This window comes from Scatophagus argus, chromosome 7 (genome assembly GCF_020382885.2).
Source record: "Scatophagus argus isolate fScaArg1 chromosome 7, fScaArg1.pri, whole genome shotgun sequence".
Lineage (NCBI taxonomy): Eukaryota > Metazoa > Chordata > Actinopteri > Scatophagidae > Scatophagus > Scatophagus argus.
This window is the reverse complement of record NC_058499.1, coordinates 9,770,777-9,794,509: the sequence shown is the minus strand read 5'-3', so window position 1 is coordinate 9,794,509 and position 23,733 is coordinate 9,770,777. Positions and strand designations below refer to the sequence as shown.

The window sequence follows — 23,733 nt, the reverse complement described above, 5'->3', positions numbered from 1 at the left end:
AGGCTATTTTCTGTCGCCCTGTTCGTCCAAACTGGGCGGATAATTCAGTAATACAGCTGTTCTGGTAAGCTGACTGCGTCATCTATGACATGTTGCAACACCCTTATTAATAATCAGCAAATCGCACACCATAAATAAAGTGTAATGTGTAAATCCATAATGTGAAAAGCTTGATCTCACATCCCATGAAGACCTTCCTCTTCCTCAGCAGAAAAGCTACAGCACAACGGAAAAGGTGTTTAGTCTTTTCACTCTGCTCCTGTATGTCACAGTCACACTGTTCTCTGTCCACACCCTGTGGTGTCATACTTTCCTTTGACTCATCTCTTTGTTTTGCAGATGCTGTGCATTTACCTAAAATCCAGGAGAGAACAATCCAGGGGAGAACAGTAATTTTTAGGGCGGTGTCTGTGCATATAACTCTTATTGCTATCTAATATTCCATCAGATTCAGATCACCTGCAGAGACGAGCAGGTGGCCGACATCAGAGAGGAGAACATCTGCAGTTAACACAGGCTCAATGGTAATGGTGAGTGCAAATGTATACTGTTTCTACAAATGTGCTGTGACAGTGAGGGTGAATTCGGTGTGGACAGACTTTAAAAGGAGTGTGAAGAAAATGAGAGGTGCTTTCGCGGGTGATGATGTGCGGAGGAAGGAGGAGGTGAATGGTCATCCGCTTCGGTTTAAACTTTATCTAATCTGGTCTGGGAAAATAAAATGCTCAGCTGCTTTTGGGGAGGGGGGAGCAATTGCAAGACTGAATAAGCTTTAAATAGGCTGTAAGCAAGTCATGTATTGTTTTTCAGCTCTGGTGCATATGAACTAAAGAAGGTAATGAGTTAGATAGGAAATATTCATTTAAACTTTGATCCAGTTGAATGGAGATGTTTACTTTGCTCCAACAATGTTTTGCTTTTAATACGCTCAACTGGTATTAAGGTAGACACAGACATGCAGACTCCCACGCATCATATCGCTTTTGCATTGGCAGTGACTCATCGTTGCTAAGTTCACATAAAACAAACCAGATAAAACTTAGGTGTGGCTCCCACTTAATAATAGAGTTAGACTGTAACACACCTTGCAACAGTCATCCATTCATACTTATCGTCATTTGCAAGATTGAACTTAATGTCCCATTAATTTGTGAAAACATCAGAGACAAAGCTCTCAAACTGTCGAGAGCTCAGAGGCCTTTAGTGCTGCACACTGAAGCAGAAAGTTTACAACAATCTTTAAATCTGACTTAAGTAAAAATACAGAAGTGCTTGCATTGAAATATACTTAACGTAAGAAAATGTAAAAGTAGTGATTATGCAGAGTGCTATAACATATATGAATCTCAAATCATATATGTTATATCACTGAATTACAAATGGTGAGGCACATTCATCACTTTGATATGACAGTTGGTCAAAGCTAAGCTAATTTCAATTACGCTATATAGACAGTAGTATTGGGACACCTGACCATTACAACAAAATAAACATTACATTCTAAACACATAGAGAGCTTTGCCGCTATGACAGCTTCAACGGTTCTGTGAAGGATTTCCACAAGATTTTGTGGATTTTCTGTGGTAGTTTGTGCCCATTCATGCATTTGGGAGGCAGACACTGATGTTGGATCAAAAGGCCTGGCTCACAATCTCCAGTTCATCCCAAAAGTGTTGGATGGGGTTGAAGTCAGGACTCTGTCTTTACGGAGCTTGTTTTGTGCACTGGGTCACAGTCATACTGGAATAGAAAAGGGCCTTCAACAAACTGTTGCCACAAAGTTGGAAGCACAGCAAAATGTCCAAAATGTCTTGGTATGCTGAAGCTTTTATCTTCGCTGGAAGTAAGGGGCCTGAAAACAGCCCCATACCACACCTGAATTCAAGAGTAAAGAGTACTTATACTTTTGTCCATATCGTATACTTTATCTGCTGAGGTTTTCCATTGTTTAGCTGTTGATTTATATCTTGTGTTAATAATTTGAATGTGCAAAGTAACTAATGTCTAATAAATGTAGTGGAGCAGAAGTATAAAGTAACACAACATGGAAATACTCAAGTAAAGTTGCAGTATCTCAAGATTAGTTACATTTCACTATTGTAAACAGCGCTGGATGATTTGTGGCATCGTATTGTTAGCGGATTAGCTCTTTGTTGCTAGTGGTTTGTCCCTTTCACTGTTTAACCCTGTTACAAGACGGATCTTTGCTTGTATTTTAATGTTGAGATCACATGAGTGTAATGTATTTCATGATAAATCAAAACATTCAGCTTGTTGTAATGTTAAATTATACTAAAGTATGTTTAACATTTTTCTAAAAGCCCACACTGTCCATGAAGATTTTATACTCGAGATAAACAGTAGTAGTTTATCTACAACAGCAGATAAACTTCAATGGTGCATTTATGTCTAAGTAACATTTTGCTGTTGTAGTTGCTGGAGGTGGAGCTTTGAGTACTTTATTAAACTGATGGCTAATTTAACCTTTAAGAGCACCTCACATTTATAAGCTAATTGTGTGTTTTCTTAAAAACTTCAGCTTAAAACTAAAGCAGTCGAATAAAAGCAGTGGAGTAAAAAGTAAAGTATTTCGCTGTGAATCGTAGTGGAGTAGAAGTATAAAGGAGAACGGGATAAAGGGGTGTACTGAGTGTTTTGTGAAAAACGTTTATCTGAATAGAAACAGGAGAAATGTGATTCAGTCTTATCTGCAGACCAGCACAGCTGTGAGTCAGTGACTGAAAAGTGGGCAAGTACAGGCAAGCGTCGACCGTGTGTTAGAGTGTGCGGAGGGCACAAGATTTGGTTTAATGAGAGCTATCGGTCTAATTACACGACTTTAAAAACGTGGACCTGTGAGACTGTGTCCAGGGGCACGCGCTACGGCCATGTTTAGGATAGTAATTACCGCGAGACCTCCAAAAAGAAGTAAACGAAGAAGGAGGAGGAGGAGGGGGGCACCTGTGAGGTCAGGTACTCTGTAGTCTGCTCTCCGAGGCTCCACCTCCTGCTGATTCGCAGTTCTCCTCGCCCAAAGCGCCGCTCTGCGATCTCCGCGCAGTTTCAGCTGCGCAAACGGCTTGTCCACACCATTTTTTATTCGGTCCCGGACTTCTTAACTTGTCACCATGAGCGCCATGGCTTCAGAACATGTGTTTTTGTCCGCTTTACAGCCCAACACCTCGGTCACTACCTACGGACTCCCGTCGGATATCCAGCTCGGGAACGGGACCTCCGTGTCGGATGAGATAGCCAAAGCCCGGCGCGTCCAGCAGCAGGTCCAGATGAGACTCGCGGAGAAGTCTACACTTCCGCGTCAGAACGGATCAGTTTCACACCACGCCATGTCAGGTAACCATCAAAAAGTCTCTTAACACACCCTTTCGAGGATCCGTACTGGCTTTATTTAATGTGAAGTGCGCACAATGAGCTGAGAACTGCTAAAGGTAAAAGCACTCGAAGAGCTCACACAGGTACAGGTGTCATCGTCTGCCTGTAGTGCGGAGTTTATAGCCTGAAAGATGGTCCTCGTTTTGCTCCAGTTAGTCCTGTCACGCGTTTAATCCCGTTTCTTTTGGCTTTACTCCAAATAACAGAAATAAAACCGAACTTTGACGAGCTTTGGATTTTTTCTAATTGGCCGTGAAGAGCTGCAGTATTAGGCATCAGATATTGAACATCCCTTGTGGTGAAACTGTTATGGTTCTGCATGTGTTTTTTTGAAAAATAAACTTCCTTCAAGGTTCACTTTTCCATTTTTACTATGAAGTATTTAGAGTGTAGTATTTAGTATTCTACTAAGTACTTCACTCATGGATATGACACATTTCTGGAGCCCCTTGTGACACCTGCGACGTTTTAATTTGTCAGTTTAAAACCTTAAAATATTCATAAATATTCATTTGTGTTGCCATTATTTGCTCAAGAATTTTAAACGATTAATCCAGTTTCATAAAATTTGACGATTTGAACCATCAACTGAGTATTGGAGTTTCAGTTCTCAAGGTTACTTTCTCATTTATCTGTTTTACTGGGACTCAGCTTGTAGTTTCCCAGAATGACTCAGATCACTTTAACAGCTTTTATTTTCAAGTGCGTGTCTTGTCTGTGCTGCATGCCTCTAGACTTTGTTTCTCATCAGCTCATCAGAGAATTCGTCCATTCAGCTGCCCTGCAGGTTTGTAGCAGTTGAACCTGAGCCAAAGCGTCGTTCAGCAGCTATCTTACAGTGCTGCACACTGTGTACGTGCATATGACATAGGGTTAATGTGTAACAGGCCCAGACAAGTGCTGCTTTCATGAATCTCTCTGATAGCAGACTGAGGTGAAAGCCGCCCTCTGTGGGATTGGGTTTCAGGTCTTGCCCAGCTTTAATAGGTAAGGGTTGGAGATACCTTGGAGATGACAGTGTCGTGAGAACCAGCTGTGGTGTCGTCCGTTCGGAGACGTCACATTTTCAAACGGTGTCTGTCTGAGCCTCGTTGACACACAAACAGTCACAGTGGGAATGTTGTGTAAGCTCCCACAGGGGAAATGAAACATTTCCAGGAGAGCTCGGAATTAGTTTACAATATCATTACGACACATTTAATGTTCTGATGTGGTTAAGGAGATGATTTAGTGTCAAGTGAGAGCTGCACATGAACTCGTTCTTGGGTTGTTTTTGAAACGTGACTGAAAGCTGCGCACCTGCTTGATTCATGAAGCATGAATTCCTTCTTGTCCCATCATTCATAATACCCTCCCAAAGTGCCAGGAGCAGTTTGACGTTGGGTCCTTGCTTATACGGCCTCTGAAAGAAGAATCTTTTTCTCACTCTTCTAGTTTAAGCATTTCCCCGAGGCGCCAAGAATACCGACCTCAGACAAACATAGTGTTCGTGCCATTTTTAATGGCTGGAATGTAGAGGGACACACAACACGTCTGTTAAATGGGTCACTGTCTGTTTTCACCTCCGATATTGTTGGCAGACACTTTTGGCAAAACGTGGCCAACATTATACGTAAAAGTAGACGAGACGAGATGTTTTACACTGTCACCTCCTTCTGTCCTGTGACGCGGGCTTTGCTGGGAGGTAAACATAGTATGCTGTATGTCATATATCCACCCTCTGTTGAAATCTGTGTAACCCAACAGGCACTGATGCCATTTATGTGGCTTAGTAAAGCTTTGGTAAAGTTCATTATGAACGTTTGAGTGCCAATAAAAAGAAAAGGCAAAAAGGGGAAAAAAACTGAATGCATGTGTGTTTGAGGAAAACACCCAGATGATTCTGCAAGGAACGCCGCCTCCCCGTACAGCTGCTGTGCGTTTATGGCAGCGACTGGTGCTTACAGGTGGACAAGTCTCAGCACAAACTCTGTGTGTGTGTGTGCGTGCGAAATCTTGACTTTATGACAGTGTTCATTTTTCAAACAGAGGTTGAAAAACGTTCAGTTTTCTCGCTGAAGGAGTTTTCGAGGTGTGTTTTCTGTGTGCTGTTAAGGTGTGCTGGTTGTTGTCAGAGCTGGGCTGGAGCTGAGCCAAAAGATGTAATGTGTCAGTCTCATCTTTACCCAACTGGTTTGGTGTGTGTGTGCTCTACAGTTCACCTCCCACCTCTGCTCACATTGGAAATGGAGGTTGTTGGAGAAGGGTTTTTAATGTATGTTTTAATTTGGAAAGCTTTGTGAAAGGCTTGTCATTGTTTCTTGGGGCTGTTTTGGTGCCATATATTATTTATGTATGTGGCAAAGCTCACTGAACGGCCCACACAACAAATAGCATTAAAGGCGTTTTCTTGGCTGACGTAGGCTGAGTCAAGCTGAGTCAAGCTGAGTCAACTTTATTACTAAAGATGGTTTACAAAGAGTGAAAGTAACTACTGATGCATATGGACAATAGTGAACACAGAATAAAAGATGAACAGAGCAGCTGCCTGATTGTGTTTGTGTTGTTTCTGCCTGAATCTGTTGAAAAGCTTGTGTTTGTGTGTTTGTGTGTTTGACGGTCCCCATGTGGTGCTGATGTCACTTTTTAGCTGAAGTGACTAAATGACTAGAAATGGCTAAAATAGACGTAGAAGTGATTGTTTCTAGCAGTATCTCAACATTTTAAAGAATGAAAGAATATTTTTGCTCTACATTCACAACCATTTTTCACGTTTAGTTTTTGCACGTCGAGATTTTGCTATAAAGTTTAACGTGTGCATCAGGTTGCTAAGAAAATAATTAAAGGATTGGCTCGCATTTTTTTGGTCTCATGTTGAACCCTCGTAGTCGCTTCTGGAATATTTATTTATTTATTGCATGGAACAGGACTGTGCATTTTTTTTCCTCACAAACATTTAATGGCTGGTATGAACAGGAGGAATGATTACAGCAAGCAGAAACTCTTTCAACATACGTATCAGTGTCTGAGTATTGTTTTAAGACAAGTTGAAAAAAATGTAATTTAAAAAACAAAGAAATTTCCCATTAAAGGTGAGAACCTTTAAAGGTGAACATGCTACATGTCAGTCACATACAGTTTGTAACAGTCGTGTCACTGATGTGGCATTAGATGTTTTATTCAGTTATTATTATGTTTTCTTCCAGACTATGGTGGTTCTTCAACAATGAAATATCAGACCTACAGCCCGGCTTTCACCTCTAAATCGTCCTATGTGTACTCAGGCTCCAGGACAATGGTGAGTACCACAGCACTATCTCCCTGTTTTAACGTGTATTGACGCATAACCTGGAAATATTGAGCTGATCGTGTAACGTGACATTTAACTGGATGCCCTAGAAGAAAAACAAACTCCATCAATGCCTCTCTGCTGGTGTCACAGTGGCTCACCCAGGAGACTCAGCATGTGTGGTATTTCACATTAGACTGTGATGAAATCAGCTCAGGGTTTTAAAGTCCACCCTCTAGATTCCTCCCTTTAACAGGAACCAACTGGCTTTGTACCACAGATGTCAAGTTTGTCGACATTTTATATTTGAGTCCTTTGCTCCAAAATGAATTGTATTTTTGTATATGAAATAGGTGTTACCCAAATGGATGTCACTCTGCAATGATCAAAGTTAGAAACCGTTTTTGTCCATGTGCAGTGAGACAAATTCATCCACACGTACAGTTCACTAGAGCACAATGAATAACTCTGGCTACACATTTGATTGTAACGGTTACTTCTCATCTCCCCATCCTCAGGGTCCACGCGTCTCCCAGAGGTCAGGCTTCAGCTGCATGTCTGCTGGCCCAGACATGGGCCAGTTGCACAGGATCAGTGTCGGGGGTGGAGGGTTAGGTGGTGGTGGTGGTATGTATCGAGAAGACATGAGGCTGGGAGGCTACCAGGGGACCATCAGACAGCAGAGCCAGATGGAAACACAGCCCTTGTCCATGCATGCAGTGCGGCAGCATACAGCACAGGTGAATCCTGGATCCTGGATGGTTGATGGCAGCGATGCTGGCAGCTTGGTCTCCGACCGGGACGCCACCTTCAGCCGGCAGTATGCTCAAAGTGCAACCAATGGCTACACCAGCCAGGTGAGGCAAGGAGGATCCATGACCTTCGTAGCACCCATGCGCCGATCTCTTAGTGGCACTCTTGTCCGTGGTGGAGGGGTGGCAGGAGAAGAGATGGAGATCGCCCAGCAGCATTCCTTCAAGGGCCCAGCTCACCGCACCATCAGCAGGATTACAAACCGAAACCGGATGAGCATGGGCTCCATGTCTGGGGCCATGCAGCGCCCAATCTCCTCAGGTGGGAGCAACTATGGCGGAGGAGTTGACCGAGTGGACAGAGGGTTCATCGCATCCGGAGTGTCCTCTGCTTCCCAGGGGAACCTCACAATGCAGCGTCCCTTGTCCCGTGCCATGTCTATTAAAAGCATGCAGAGTGTGGGCAGGGGCGTGGACATCTATGGCGGGCAGATGGCGATGGGGGCCAGCATGGGCAACCTCAGCGGGTGAGAAGCTTACATGACTAACAGAGTCATCATGATATTTTCATTGTGAGCACTGGGTATATTACATATTCTTTCATTATTATTGAGTGGTTAGATTTCGCCTGACTGCTCAACCTCAAGAACAAACCTGAGTACTCGTTAATGTTGACTGAGATGAATAACTCAGAGTAGGTTTGACATGTAACTTTACTCTTGTCATTAAATCCTACACAATCCTAAAGTGATCCTACTGATAAGTGTTGTCTGTGTTAAGAAACCTGATATGTAGTAGCTTCATCTTCCGTGCCACAGAGAGTCTTTGTGCACCCATAATCTACACCTTTGTGTCTCTTTATTACAATGAATACGAGAACTGTTTAGTTTATTTTGACTTAATCCCACATTCACTTTCCTGCTGCCTGCTTAGCACACAAAATGTGTTTTAACTCACTGTTGAAACCCCCCCCCCCAACAAGTAGCATTTGCTTAAAAACCAAACAGATAGGAAATTATCAAGCCTTTTTTAAAAGTTAAACTTTCTTAAGTTTTATGTCCACAGTGGGAACAAAGAGGTTTGGTGCTGAGAACAGGACAGTAAAAAGAGAGGGACTAACACGTTACTGGTTTTGATCCTGTCATGGGATTTGTTGACATTAAGAAAAATAGTGAATAATCCTGGTGACTCAGTTTGTTGTATTTTTTATGAGCGTCATTTACTTTCAAGTGAAAGGGATGCACCAGTTTCATGGTGTCACAACTTTCATGTGTCAGGTTTTAGAGAGGGTGTGTGTGTGTGTGTTTGAATGATGTGAATGGTCTATTCCCTAAGAGCTATGGACTGGGAGGTGGCCCTATAGCGGCAGGACTGGTTTTGGGTGTGGCAGCTCCTATTCAGACCTCACATTTCACACATCCCACAGCATGTGATTAGCTGAGCGGACTTGCAGACCACTATGTCATTTGGAAGAAATTCAAAAAGCTGACTTTTGCTGATAAACAAATCATCTATGAATTATTATTGTGGCTGCGTTTTATTTTCATTCAAACATCCAAAAGACATATTGCGTGCAACCACACATAGCAGCGGGGTGATTATATAATTAAATGTTTTAGATTCTTTGGTTGAATTTGTTCATTTGCTCCTTCGCTAGGATCAACGCCCTGGACATGCCCACAGCAGTGCAACACCTGAGAGAGTCCGACCCTGAACTGCAGGTCCTGGGTGCCGCCTACATTCAACATGAGTGTTACAATGACAGTGACGCCAAAGTCGAGGTACAGATTAAACTTGTGGTTAGAATTCCTCTGGGTCTTTCCTCTGTGTGTTCCCTTATTTAGAAACTCAGTCATGAAGATTGTTTTCCCTTCAAGTGCAGGCATCCACTGACGGATGTTGCTCCATTTCTGTTAGTCCTGCTTCTGCTCTGGTATGCTCCAGATGTTCCACATGTTGCTCAGCTTTTGTCATCGCTGCAAAAATGTCTGAACTCTGTCCTCCGTATGTGCTAAATGGCATATACACAGTAGAGATTAAAACTCTTATCTTACGTGACACACTGTTATGGCGGCTCAGTTGCTTAGTTTAGCCGTGTGCCTTTCAGCTTGTCGAGGTTATTTTCAGCTCTGAGGATACAGCCTCTTGTGAGCTGTTTGCAGTTCAGCCAATGAGGTCTCTGAAAAGAGATCCAGATGTTTTCATATCAAAAGGAATAGTTCGACATTTTGAGGAATCAGCCTGTTCACTTTCTTGCTGAGAGTTACATGAGAGGAGTAGGGAAGTTACAGCCAGCAGCTGGTTAGCCAAGCTTAGCATTAAGACTGAAAACAGAGCTCACCTGGATCTCATCTGTCCAATGTTGTAAGATAATCTCAGCACCTTAGAAATACTCACGGCACTGATGTGAGAGTTAAATTTAATCTTCTTATTGAACTCTCATCAAGAAATTAATGAATGGTAAGTGTATTTCCCAAATTTTGGAATTTTAGAATATGTCAGAATTTGGTAAATCCTCAAAGATTAAAAATATACTGCAGCTGCCAGCAGTGCTCCAAGGATCCAGCTTTGGGACAGTGAAATGAATGGGATCATACTGAGACAACACAGATTTTCTGAAGATAGAAGCCTAAAGTTAGAATAATTTGAAAGGTGGTTATCAAAGGACAAAACTGGCAATTTTAGCAAAAATGTACAAATCCTAAGCGAGCTTTTTTCCTGCCATCCCGTCTCCAGGTGCGTCGCTTGAAGGGCATTGCTGAGTTGGTGAAGCTGTTCAACAGTGAAAACCAGGAAGTGCAGCGTTTTGCCACTGGGGCCACACGCAACCTCATCTACGAGAACATGGACAACAAGGTGGCCCTGATCGAAGAGGGCGGCATCCCTGAGCTGGTCGAGGCGCTCAAGGAGCCCGACGATGAGCTCCGCAAAAACATCACGGGTAGGAAAATCACGAGTTCAGATGTTGCACTGCTTGCTTTGCGTCAAGTAAAATGAATGTAAATTAGGTAGCCACATTATTTGGATGCAACGTGATCTTGGCAGTGGTGTCCTTGTAGTTCTCTGAGGGAGCAGCAGCCTGAAATCGATATAATCCACACCAAACAAATAGCAGGATGGTGGCAAGTTTTAACCAGACACACAAGAATCCACAGATTATGAGGATTTACAGTAACTTAAGTCAGAGTTTAGGTTAGTTTCATTTTTACCAGGAGATGTGAGAAACAATATTCTTTATTTCAGTCAAGTTTTGCTGTTTGTTTGTCTACCATTCACTGTTATCTGATGTCAGCAGAAGTGCGGACCGAAATTTCAGGAAATGGATTTTGTACCTCCATAGTGTACAGATTTTCAAAGCATGTAGTGTGTCTAAGTAATTACAGAGAAGGAGGGGGAGCTTCAGTTGTTTCTATAGGGTATGTGAAGAGGAGAATAAGGGAGGTTGTTGGAGATGTTTGAACCTGTGGACCAACAGTTTATCTGCCACTCCTTTTCATGAGCAAAGGCTTTGACACGTTTTACTTTGAGCTGTCACACCTTGAATCATAACTGTTGGATCACTAAGAAACAGTCATGTTGGTGTTGTGTTTTCGGTAAAAACTTGTGATAGATAACAGAGTGCAGTTTTTTCCTTGTAGCTTGCCAAAATGTGACACAGAGGTCTTATCTTGCCCGCATCGTGCGAACTACTGTTTCGTCTTCATTTGAGTGTGTCTAAAGATTTTGAAAGGAATTTGTGTGTCATAAATGTTTTAGAATATTTCAACATTTTAGGAAATACCCTTATTTCTCTTTGTTGTTGAAAGTTAGGCTGTAAAACAAATATGAAGCTACAGCCAGTTAGCTTAGTTTAGCACCAATTTGGAAATATTTAGCCTGACTTGGTCCAAAGGTCGTAAACCTGGCTTTCATTTGAACAAAAGCTTTCTGAGAAGATTAAACTGACGTGCTGTGAAGTGTTACCTTGTGAGCTTTAGAGATGCTAGTAGGCAGTTTTTGTTGGATTCATCTTTGACAGAGGTAGGCGAGCTATTTCCCCATTTCCAGTCTTCATGCTAAGCTAACAAGCAGTTGGGTGTAGGTTCCTACTGAAGGGAATGACAAGAGAGTGATCTTCTCATCTAACTCTCTGAAAGAAACCAATAAATCTGTCTCCTAAAATGTTGGACTATTCATTTAAACTGAAATAAATGTGAAATAATGATTAGTTATTCAAAATGAGGCATAAATGTGGGTTGTGCTCACACTCCCTTTGTGTGTATATGTACAGGTATCTTTTGGAACCTTTCGTCCAAAGACAACCTGAAGCAGAAACTGGCCAAGGAGACACTTCCTGATCTGACTGAGAAGATCCTCATCCCTCTGTCAGGCAGCAGAGACTCTGAGGACATCAATCTGTCTCCCTCTGAGGCAGAGATCTTCCACAACACCACGGGATGCCTCAGGTGCACATCGTCCCTCTGTGGTTGCAACGTGCTCCTTTGTTAAAATGTATTTCTCATTGGTTCACCTGTGTGTGATTTTTTATTTTTTTTTCCCTCTCATGGTCACGTTTTGGGAACTTGTTTTGGCATGTCTCAGCTACAGGAGCTTTTACCACACCCTTCCCTTTTACCGTCACTTTTCGTTGTTGTTGCCAAAATCGATGTCACTCCAGTCTTCAGCTGCTTTGCTTCTGCTCTTCTTATCAATGGAGCATTTTTTTTTTTATCACCTAATCAGTTGCTATTTGGGGGAAATATATGAAATGCTTCCTGCTCCTGGTTTTTCAGTGTCCTGGTGAAATGAGTACTTTAATGCTTTATTTCCGCTGCACTGTGACTGGAGAGGGAACACACTCCTCCTGTATGCACGATTTCCGACCGAACTGTACCTGAAATACCTCTCTGACCTGGCACTTGATCTGTGTGCTCTCAGGAATCTGAGCTCTGTGAATGAGAAGACCCGTCAGATGATGAGAGAAACAACTGGACTAGTGGACTCTTTGGTGACCTACATCAAGGCCTTCAGTGAGGACAGCAAGGCAGAAGACAAGGTGAGACAAGAAGAGATTGAGTTGAATTTATATTGCTGGATCTGTCCAAATCTAGTCCAACACGTTCATTTGTCCATACGTGTGTGTGTGTGTTTATAGGGGGTTGAAAATGCAGTGTGTATCCTGAGGAACCTCTCCTACCAGCTCTACAGTGAGATGCCTCCATCTGCTCTGATGCGCCTGGAAGGACCAACCAGAGCTGAGGGCTCAGGAAAGGGTGATGCCATTGGCTGCTTTACACCTCAGAGCAGGAAAGCCAAAAATGTACGCACACCTGAGACGTACCCTCAGCATTTTATGCACATGGTCCCGACTATCCATCTCAACGCTGTCTTGTTGTTGTTCTTCCCCTGACAGAACAAGAACCAGGATCTCTTCATTTTCTCAGAGGTTGCTCGGGTGCCAAGGGGCATGGAGTGGCTGTGGCACCCTCAGATCGTGGGAGTGTACAACAGTGTGCTACGTCAGTGTGAGATAAACTCCACCACCCGCGAGGCCGCTGCTGGAGCGCTGCAGAACATCACCGCTGGAGACAAGAGGGTAAGCGGCATGTTCATTATTTCTCCTGAAAAAGCATTCAAACCCTACAGACTAGGTTCCATATCTAATTTGTCTCTGTCTCGTTGTCCGGCAGTGGGCTTCGGTGCTCAGCAGGGTGGCTCTGGAGCAGGAGCGCGTGCTGCCAGTGTTGCTGGACCTTCTGCGTACCAACAATGACCTGGAGCTGCGTTCTCTGACAGGCTTACTCCGAAATCTGTCCCGCCACGCTAGGGATAAGAACGACATGGGTTAGTCTTTCTTTATTTTATCCTTATTTGGCAGTGTTGGGAAAGTTACCTTGAAAATATAGTTTTTAAGCCACCAATTGTGTGCATGGAAACTTCAACATTAGTGAGCAACAACATGACTGTTAGTGGATGGAACAAAAGAAAAAATAATACATAATACCTCCACATGAAACAATCAAACTGTTCAAACTTACAAAATAAAATTGTGCATTTGTGCAGAACCCCGCTGCCAATAGGAATTATTTTATTGTGAAAATTGAACATATGAGCCTAATGTTACTTATTGGTTTAACCAGCTACAAAGGTGGTGAACAACTTGGTGAGCAAACTTCCTGCTGACGGACACCAGAAGGAGCCGTCCAGCGACGTGGTGGTCAACATCTGTGGTGTTCTCAATAACCTGGTGACCAGCAGCTCTGTAGCTGCCAGAGACATCACCTTCTTTGATGGCCTGCCAAAACTGGTCGGCATCAAAACCTCACATGACTGCAGGTGAGTGAGTGTGAGGTGGCCTTTGGTTAAACATACTGTGCTAGTTAGAGGTGTACTTTCATGAAGCCTGATACAGAAATTTATACATTTGCAAGACGTTTCATGTTGAATGTTACACAAAATATCTGTGCACATGAGGTTATTTGTACCCCATGTTAACCTTGGATGAATCTGTTTTTTCTAGCTCTGGAAAGACAAAAGCAGCGAAAGCAGCGGCCACAGTTCTCAGCAACATGTTCCAGTACAAGAAACTGCACAGCTCATACAAAAATGTAAGAAAACTCTCGCACAGTAGCAGGTTTGAATCGTGAATTTGTGTGTTGAAAACAAAGATGGTTCTGCCATAAAAACACTTTTTGAACTTAGATTGCAACTTAGATTAAATGTATGACTGTAGATAGATAGATAGATACTTTATTGATCCCGAGGGAAATTCAGGTGTTTAAATTCAAGAAATTCAAGAAATTCAAGACTATATGACACTGATGTCTTATTAAAGATTTAAAACACATCAGCACATCATCTCAAACAACCCTCAATATTTGCATGACTAAAGCTTAACCTTTTTCCGTCATCTTTCGACTTACTTCTCATACTTCACACATTAATAGTCATATTTAATTTAGTGAAGAAAATATGAGAAAGATACACCAACGTAAAACGCGTCCAACTTGGTTTTACTTAGCACATTTTTCTTTACAAAACACTTGTTTCTGCATGTTGACTGCCACACAAAAATCCCAGCTCAGTGGAAAAGCTTTGCCTTTATGGAGCCCCACCTTCATTCTCAAATCTGTATATGTGTGTGAAAGAGTGAGAGTGACAGACATTATGTGTGTGTGTGTGTCTGTGTGACAGATGACATTCCTCTTTCACTGTAATTCCATCATCAGGTGGTTGGCCCGTGTTCAGAGCCTGTATATCTCACGCTAATCTTTCAGCACACACACACACACACACACACACACACACACACACACACCCACACCCACACCCAGTCATGCCCCTCCTCATCTTGGGCAGGGCCAGGTAGGTTTACTGCCTTTCGCAGATTACAGCTTGCCCCTCCCAAGGGTGCGGCGTTCAGTTTATTTCCTAATGAACATGTTCCAGCAGAGCGAATACTCAAACACACTTTAACGTGATACTCTGATGCTTGCACCACCTCGGTACATGTTATAGAAAGTATCCACAAAAACATTAAGCTATTTAAACACTGAATTGCATAACTCTGAAATAGACTGCGTCGTATTATGAGCTCAAAGGTCACTTCAGGTCCAATTTCAACAGAGAGGGAGCTGTTGCTGTCATCTCATTGGTTTACATTTGAATTCATATTTTAATAAATTCTTCATTAAAGTACACACAACGCCATAACATGTTTGTTTCTTTGTGTTACAGAAAGGTTATAAGAGAGAGGACTTTGTAGATATGACGATCTAAAACAAAGGTAATGTATTACAAGTTCACTTCTACAACAGTGAGCAGCCCTGCACTCCCCTTCTGGAGGAAACCTTCTCGGATGTGCGAGAGTAAATGGACTCTTTTATTCTATTCAAACATGACATAGGTTGACTTTTTGTGTGCCGTACTTTGTGATGAGAACATGAACACACAAATGATGGACCGGATGGACTTCCTGTTTTTTTTTTTTTGTTTGTTTGTTTTTTTAAAATCTTGATGAACTGTCAGTACACTTCAAGAAATGTGGATCCTGTATGGTGGACTATTGATGGACCCTGATGCAAATGTATGCACCTTAACCATCTACTCTCTTTGTTTGAATACTGTATGTTTTAGCGTGGAATCAGGGGTTTCTTTTCTCTCTGTGCAACATGTGTTGAGATGAAACTGCAGCCATTTGTGTGTCTGACATCTGAAAACAGTTTCCTGTTGATGGACAGCATGGTGGACGTGTGTGCGTTATTGTGTCACTGCTGCACCTCAATTACAGCATGAGCGAAAACAAATGTGGTACTAACATGGCATTTTTGTAAATACTGCTTTGTCTTTTAAGCAGAAATCAAATGGGGTTTTTTTTTATACTGTGGCTATGAACTTTGCATTTTGTGATTTTTGGATAGATAAATATATGTTTATATATGAGTCAAAACTAAAACATATAGTCATTTTGGAATGTAAACCATTTAAATTTAGAGAATTACTGAAATTTGGATGTGATTTGTTTCAGAAATCAGGGAATAAGGATTGTGCATGTCTTTAGTTATGTGCTTTTTGTAGCTGACAGAATCTTCTTGTTGTCATACAGAATGTTTGTTTGTGACATTTGTAATCACTTTGTCAAACAAAACTCATACTAGCACCATTATGTCTGTTTATTTTTCTTTAACATACCATTACAACTACTGTTCTATTTTAATATATGGTTTGGGAGTGAAACACTTAACTTTGTTTTCTGAACAAATACAACACTTGTTTAGTATCTGCCGTCTTTTAATGTGGCTGCTTTTCAGATCGAGACCCCAACGAAACTTATTTCTGTTGGCACATATAAGAGTTAAATTCTGTTTGTGAAACTTGTAAATATTCTCACAAAATGTTTTGTTCACAAACTCAGATAAATCTCGGAACTGTAACTATTACTGCGCTGTTGGATAAATGCTCACCATGTGTTTCTGTGGCTGCCTTTTTGCTGTACGCAGGCAGATGTATCATGTGGATATTTTTAAAGCAAATAAAGAGACAGACATGGAACTGTAGTGTCATTTTATAAGCATTTCCTCACGCGTGTGCTGTAGCGTCTGCTATGGCTGTAACGGGCCAACACTGGCGTGATGAAATGTCGGCCACGCCCTGTTTACATATTTGCTCCTGCTCAGACAGGAACAATACCTGTCCTTCCCTGCTGCGCCCTTATTTAGGCCCTCATTTCACAGAAGGTAATCATTACTCCATGAGGACGGAGATTATCTGAGATCATACTACAGAGAGACACAGCCAAGCATATTGTTAAACTGCTTTATTAGCATGACTGCCCTGGTATCATCACAGTCAGGTTACATAACACTCAAAAGCCCCCACCTGTACAGAAATGTCAAGAACTTTGAGTTCTTCAATCACGGGTGTCCTCGTCCATCAGTTGGCTGAAGTATGAACAGATACAGAGTGTTGTGGATTCAAATCTGACTCCAGAACTTTGTCACATGTATTGTCTCTGTCTTTCTCAACCCTCTGTCTACTGTCAACTGTCAAATTAAGACAAAATGCCAAAAAAGCAGAATTCCTTCATCTTTTTTTCTAACATTACACTGCCCTCTGCTGGAGATGTCATGAGACATCTTGGCTACGACAACATTGGATTCAAAAATTCGATCTATTCATAGTAAGTTATTTATTCCCCTGCTTGACACAAATACTTAAGATAATTTCTTGCACAAGTTCTTATAAAATATTTAACACAACAGTAAAAAATATAAAAACAAATGAGTCTTTGGTAAGTGGAAACAGAAAAAGGTAACACTTAGATTTTAAAAACAGAGAAGAAACGTGAGCAGAGCGTCGATCACATGTCCTCCTCAGAGACCAGGCAGTAGAAGTCTGACCGAGCTCCGTAGTTGCGTGATCCCAGATCCGACACGTCGATATCTGAGGGTTTGGGTTCAGACACAGTGATGGGAACAGCAGGAAGGACAGGAGCTGTACAGGCCAGAGCCTTGTACACAGGCAGCCGAAGGCCTGCAACAGAAGGAGAAAAGCTGAAAAGAGCTGAACAACCAAATCAAATCTAATGCATTATATGTTTCACTGCTTTAGTGTTGTACTGTTTGAACTGTATTGTGATTTTTATGTAAATCAGTAATACACTCTGAATTTCAAAGGTTTGGTTTTGGTTTCTACACACTTTTTGTCCCTTTTAAACTTGAAGGCATACTACATAGGAAATACATGAAAACAAAAATAATCACAGAAAAATAATCCCTTTCCAGGACAGTTGACAAGATTTCCATCTCTGCCAGATGCTTGTTAAACATGAGCATGCTTGCTTCAGTTTGTTGCAACCACAAACAGTCATCTTGCATTGTCATACCTTGTCATTTATGCAAGTAGTGCAGCTTGAATAAGCAAACAGAATTAGCACAGCACAGTTGAAGGCCTCTGCTCTCCAGTTGCAATTTAAAACAATGTCTGTCCAGGCAATATTTTTTATTGTTTTTTTTTTTTTTTTTTGTCTTTTTTATTGTTCTCACCCAGATCTCCAGCAGGGTCGGTGTCTGAGTGGCAGTCCAGGTAGTCAGGGCTGAGGGTCAGCATGGGGTCCTTGTCATCCTGTAGCATCGTCTGAGGGTCGCCTGCTGACTTACTGTGGAAGATGACTCTGCGAGGCATCACTAAGGCCAGCTCCTTCCAGAAGACTGAGGAGGGAGTCTGTCGACACCAAACACACAGGAACCAAACATTACAACATCCTGTTTGAGTGAACTCTGAACAACAGTACTGGGACACACCTCTTTACTCTTGAATTCAGATGTGGTATGAGGCTATGAGGCTCAGTGGTTGGGATCAGCCCCTTACTTCCAGTGAAGGACAGTTTTAATGTTTCAACATACCAAGACATTTGCTATGCTTCTAACTTTGTGGCAACAGTTTGGGGAAGGCCCTTTTCTATTCCAGCATGACTGTGCCCCAGCGCACAAAGCAAAGTCCATAAAGACATGGCTGGATGAGTTTGGTGTGGAAGGACTTGACTGACCCACACAGACCCCAGACCTCAACCCCATCAACCCCATCAAACACCTTTGGGATGAACGTAAATGGAGATTGCAAGCCAGGCCTTTTGGTCCAGCATCAGTGCCTGAGCTCACAAATGCTCTACTGCATGAATGGACAGAAATTCCCACAGAAACACTTAAACCTTTGTGGAAAGTCCATGTGACTCAAGCAGAAATGCTCACGGATGGGGTAATGTTTTAATGTTTTATCCACATCACATGTGGTCACATCCATTTAGGATGATGTAAATACACAACTCAGTTTTCATTTTTAAACACTTTAATGTAGAAATGTTATCTGTTATATCTGTGCTATGTTTTTTCTGAGTTCCTCTCATTGGTTTCACAAGATGATGTCACATACTTTTGCGCGTCATTCAGGATTTAGCAGAATTTTAATCAAAATGTGATGACAGTCACGCTGTCCAGTCACAGGCTAGTCTAGTCTAGTTTTATTTGATCAGACCACACCCACACAGTCATAAGGAAACAGACCCACTGAGTTTCTGAGTGTTAAAAGTTTTTTCTAAGTATTTAGCCAATCATATTTAGTGCTTTAGAAAAATACTTAAAGCAGGGTTTCCAGGAGCTTTTAGAGATCTAATGTCTATTTGCATGATTATTTCGATTTACTAGCCAAATACACATGCTCAGAGTGTGAGAAAGAGAGAAGGCAGATAGAGAACAGGCTCCAACTGTTAAGAATCAGAATCAGAATTCTTTATTTGTCACATGTGGATGTGCATCCACAGTGAAATGAAAAAAACAACACTCCTTCTAACAACTGTGCAAAAATACAAGAGAATAGAATAAAATAAAAAATAAAGAATAAAGAATAAAAATATAAAATAAAGTAAAGTAAAGATAAAGATAGAGATCTAACCTCAGTAAAGATAGAGATCTAACCTCAAAACCTCAAAAGATGATAATATATATAATTTTCATGTCAGTTGGCTGAATTTACCTTTCCTTTTTTTGTGTTTGAAACAGAAACATAATGGTGTTTAAATACTCGTATTTTGTTGTAAGTTTTCTTTATCATACATAAATATCTTACATCATATTATCTAATACTAACAAATACTGTGGATCTTACCACAGAGTTGTGTCTCCAGGTGAGGATGGTGAGGCAGTGTTGGTGCTCACTGAGCTGCTGCTTGATCTCAGGCCTCATGCGTTTGTACTGACCCTCCAACATGATGAGGATGGGATGCTGACATAACTCCAGCAAGTGCAGCAGACCCTGTCTGAAAACACACAGAGCCACAATGTCATGTCTGTCATGTCATGACAGGACATGCTCAGTTGAGACGCTGCAGAACAGCGGCAACACTGACCTCAAGTGGTGAACCGTAATGACACCACAACGATCTGTTCTGTCAAATACATATAGTGCCATTTAAACAGCTTTGTTTCTACATTAAATGTATCTGCGTGAGTCTGACCTGAAGTTATTGGTGCACCAGTCCTGCTCAAGGTAAGCATGAGAGAGCAATACGATCAGACGCCGAGAGCGACTCATGTTCATTAGCAGCTCTGCAGACGGTTCTGGAGACAAATAATATTGTTGTTTCTTGCTAAATTGTGCACAGCTTCACATTACAATTTGCTACACAGGGGGCCTGAGATGTGTCAAAATTAAAATGAGAGATAATTATTTCATGGTGCAAATTGCAGCTTCAGACTGGGTGAAACAGACTTTGAATAAAAGGCAATGATTGTGACAGCAAAATCTAAAAATCCTGAATTGTGAAGATTAAAACCAACAAAAACTCAGCATCAACAATAAATTCCAGAAGTCTTACCTGAGTCAGGTAAGATATCATTGTCATTAAGGTGCAGCTTATACGCATTTTTATTCTCCAGGTGAGGCTTGAGAATAAAGTTCACAAACTTCCTATCATGATCGTTGTTGACATAGGAGACATAGGCATCGTATAGTTTGCCATCTGAAGACATGAAAACACAAACAACACCAGAGATGTTATTATTAGTCTTATACACGAGTACAGCCCATCTTATATCACTTCAAGAGAAGTCTCACCATTGAGTTCAAAATCTCCATAGGAGTTCTTGTACCAGAGCTTGATGTTTAGGTGACATCTGGAGTACACGACAGCAGCTAAAGCCAGGAAAATGAGAAGGACGGTGGCTGCAATAACAGCAGCTGTGTGGCTGGGGATGCCTGAGCAAGAAATAACTGAAATTAAGCAACCAGTACTTACTCTTAATTAAAATGTATAATAACAATTTACAGGTTATGTATTGACTACATCCCTACAATTAAAAAAATTTAAATTGTTGACATTTTAAATGAAATGTAAATTCAAAGATAAGTCACAGTTATCAGAATCTATTCATGTTGTTTACTGTTTGTTTGGTGCTGACATAATACATGCTGGGCCAGCAGCCCTGTTGAGATACTGTTTAATTATACAGACCAGACTGGATGTATCAGTGTATGTGGCACATGCACTCTCTGTATGGCAAGTTAAAATGCTGTATGTCAAAACAAAGAAAAGAGGGACTGGGGGGCTGGCTGACATCCTCATGATGGTTTTGATATAAACTGATCATATCAGTGATGCACTTTCATAGGCTTTCTATGAGGCTGAAATATGCCATGGAAGTCAAGTGGTTGCAAGAATGTGTGTGTGCAAATGCATGAATGCGTTGACACACTCACAAAGGTGGCTGCAGCCATTGCAAATTTATGCTTGTTCATTTTTGGGTATGTAATATTTTTCAAAATATAGCACAAGATACAGGACAGCCTTTAACAGACCCAGCAGATATGGTTGTCTTACTTGAACTGTATAGGCTGAAGTCAGTGGAAATGTTCCTCACTGTGCAGCTGTAGAGCCCGAAATCATCCAGCTCTGTGAGGGTGATCACCAGGAGACTGTTTACCATCAGCTGGCCAGCAGCAGGAGACCTCATAAGTAGAACAGAAAATTTACTTAAAGTCACAGATACTTTTTTTGATGCAAGTACATTGTTAATATTTGAAAAAAAAGATGCTTTAAAAGCTTCAAATCACCATGAGGAGGTATTCTGTGTGTAATGTGTATGATTGGGGAGGGGATGGCCGTCTTTGCTCCACTGCAGCGTGGTGTCACATTGGTCTTCTCTTGGATCCCAGAGGAGGAGAGCAGTGCAGTTCAGTGTCACAGTGGATCCCACATCCCCCAAAAGTCTGGTCAGATCCCCGTTAGGCTGAAATTCTGGTGCTTTGGAGCACTGGGACTCTGTGTTAAGACATACCACTGTTATCTGTTTTCACTGCAGGAGCTTCAGACAATAGAGGCCTTCATGTGCACTGCCAGGTACAGCCTTCTGCTGGAAGGCACACTGAAACAAAATGCCTCCTTGCAGGTGTTAAACAAGCCCCTTCAACCCCCACATACAAAGTCTAAGCTTACTGCAGGGGCAAATAAAGACTTACTGCGAGAGCCACACAATAACAGTATCAGGTTTGAGATGGCCTCATTGCACTTACACATGAAAATAATATGTACCTTTAACTATGAGACGAACAGTGAATGAGGCTGTGCTGTTGCCCTCATGCACACAGGTGTAATTCCCTTGGTCTTCAAAGCTGAGGCTGGCAAACTCCAAGGAGGACCTCCCTTCCTGGCCAGGGAGCTGTTGACAGTCCTTCTTCCAGGTCAGTTTGAGCTGGGGGGAACCTGGAGGCGCAATGAGCTTCAGAGGGCAGTTCAGCTGGTATGGAGGCCTCTGCTGCCCCACATAGAGCACCTGCTCCTCAGTCGTGCTCTCATCCACACAGGTCTGAGCTACAAGTAGAGACAGAGGGAGTTTATACTCACTTTAACATTAGAGATGCAACAGTTCAACATTTTCTTGCCCCCCTAAATGATTCTGATCCCTAACTTTAACTTTGGTGAATCTCACAGAACAGAAAGTCATTAGGATCGTTCATGTAAGGTAACATGAGTGCAGGCATTGCAACGCATCCGTAATAACATAGATGAAGAAACTGTATTTAATGTGTAATGTCATGTCTTGGGGCCGATACCAATCGGCTCTACATGATAAGTGCATGTCTACTTTATGTTGTGTGATCAAACACATGCTGCAAACACATACCCAGCAGAAGTAGCCGTACTTCCCTTTGAGAAGTACACTTTGCATACAATCTGTGGATGCAGTTTGCATACACTGTGGAGCTTTGGAAGACTGTGTTCTGCTCTAGTGTAGGCTTTAACAAAGCATGTCTATGGCAAATACATATTCAAAGTGGCGTTTTTACTGACTGAAAGACAGAAAAACACACGGACTGTTCCTTTACGTTTGAGGTTATAGTCAACAACAGAGTCCCATTCAAACATGACTCACATTTAACTACGCCTCTGTCAGAACAGATTTAAAGCAATCTACATCTCAGACAATCTGAACAGTGACCTTGTGCCATTGAAACCTGTTCTTCGGGATATTCAGCGCATGCGCTTGTCGTGACTATGACCAAAACCACAAATAACCCACACAACTGCCCTCTCCACATCCCTTTAGATCTCACTTTATTTTATTTTTCTTTCTTTCAACGGTTTTTCAAACAACTGGACACACATCCGGGTCCAAAGTCCGGTCTGGTCCCCATGTTGCCAGGCAACAGCATGTGACTGCGTGACAGATACCGTGACCCTGTACACACAAAAACCTGACCTGATATTTACCCAGCCAGCATCTCTCAAGTCTGACTGTGACTAAGAGTACATAAAGAATACACATTTACAAATATAGAAAGTTGACAACGAATTTAGAGTATTTAAAACTGGAGTTCCCAATAAAGTGTACCCAATATAAACTCAAGCAAACACAGTTTATTTTCTATATTCTTACCGACTGCGAGGAAAGTCTTGTCCCACTCAACAGTGAACACCAATGTGAAAACGAGCAAAATCACAGCCATGAGCCGCAGTCTTCCTCTTCCTCCTCCCTCAGGTGAGAAATGAACTGAGTCGAATAATCCTGTGAACCTACATAATCACCTATAAGAAGACGTGGACACTTTATAACACTTTAGTAACTATGAGCGGAGCCGTGAAGGTGACTACGCAGACGTCAGCCTTCTGGCTGATAAACTGCACCTGGAGAGACCCGAAACTCTGCTAGCCATTGGCTCCTCTTAGTCACGTGACATTTGCACGGGCTTTCACCTGCGCTACAGTGTAACTACACACTGACAAGCTGTTGCAGTGAAACAAAATACATAAATACAAAAATAGCTGAGACGCATCTACATCCAATCAGCCTC

At 41.9% G+C, this 23,733-nt stretch overlaps 2 protein-coding genes across 3 annotated transcripts; one reads left to right on the top strand and one right to left on the bottom strand.

Moving 5' to 3' along the window:
- The first annotated feature begins 387 nt into the window (after nt 1–387).
- On the top strand, nt 388–16,440 carry pkp3a (plakophilin 3a). Of its 2 annotated transcripts, XM_046393789.1 has the most exons (14): nt 388–530; nt 3,174–3,351; nt 6,576–6,667; nt 7,177–7,937; nt 9,068–9,191; nt 10,147–10,351; nt 11,681–11,855; nt 12,328–12,445; nt 12,545–12,709; nt 12,803–12,985; nt 13,080–13,233; nt 13,530–13,725; nt 13,910–13,997; nt 15,127–16,440. In XM_046393789.1, the coding sequence occupies exons 1-14, from the start codon at nt 522–524 to the stop codon at nt 15,166–15,168; spliced, it is 2,490 nt and encodes an 829-aa protein (XP_046249745.1). In that variant the 5' UTR covers nt 388–521; the 3' UTR covers nt 15,169–16,440. The 2 variants fall into 2 exon arrangements, with proteins under 2 accessions (XP_046249745.1, XP_046249744.1); XM_046393788.1 differs by lacking the exon at nt 388–530 and having other exon boundaries at nt 2,855–3,351.
- A 250-nt stretch (nt 16,441–16,690) lies between these two features.
- Nucleotides 16,691–23,579, bottom strand: sigirr (single immunoglobulin and toll-interleukin 1 receptor (TIR) domain). The gene is made up of 10 exons (XM_046393793.1): nt 23,319–23,579; nt 21,974–22,252; nt 21,496–21,703; nt 21,263–21,390; nt 20,500–20,640; nt 20,261–20,404; nt 19,901–20,003; nt 19,552–19,702; nt 17,934–18,111; nt 16,691–17,421 (listed from the first exon to the last, which is right to left on the bottom strand). The coding sequence occupies exons 1-10, from the start codon at nt 23,386–23,388 to the stop codon at nt 17,249–17,251; spliced, it is 1,575 nt and encodes a 524-aa protein (XP_046249749.1). The 5' UTR covers nt 23,389–23,579; the 3' UTR covers nt 16,691–17,248.
- Nucleotides 23,580–23,733: the final 154 nt, after the last annotated feature.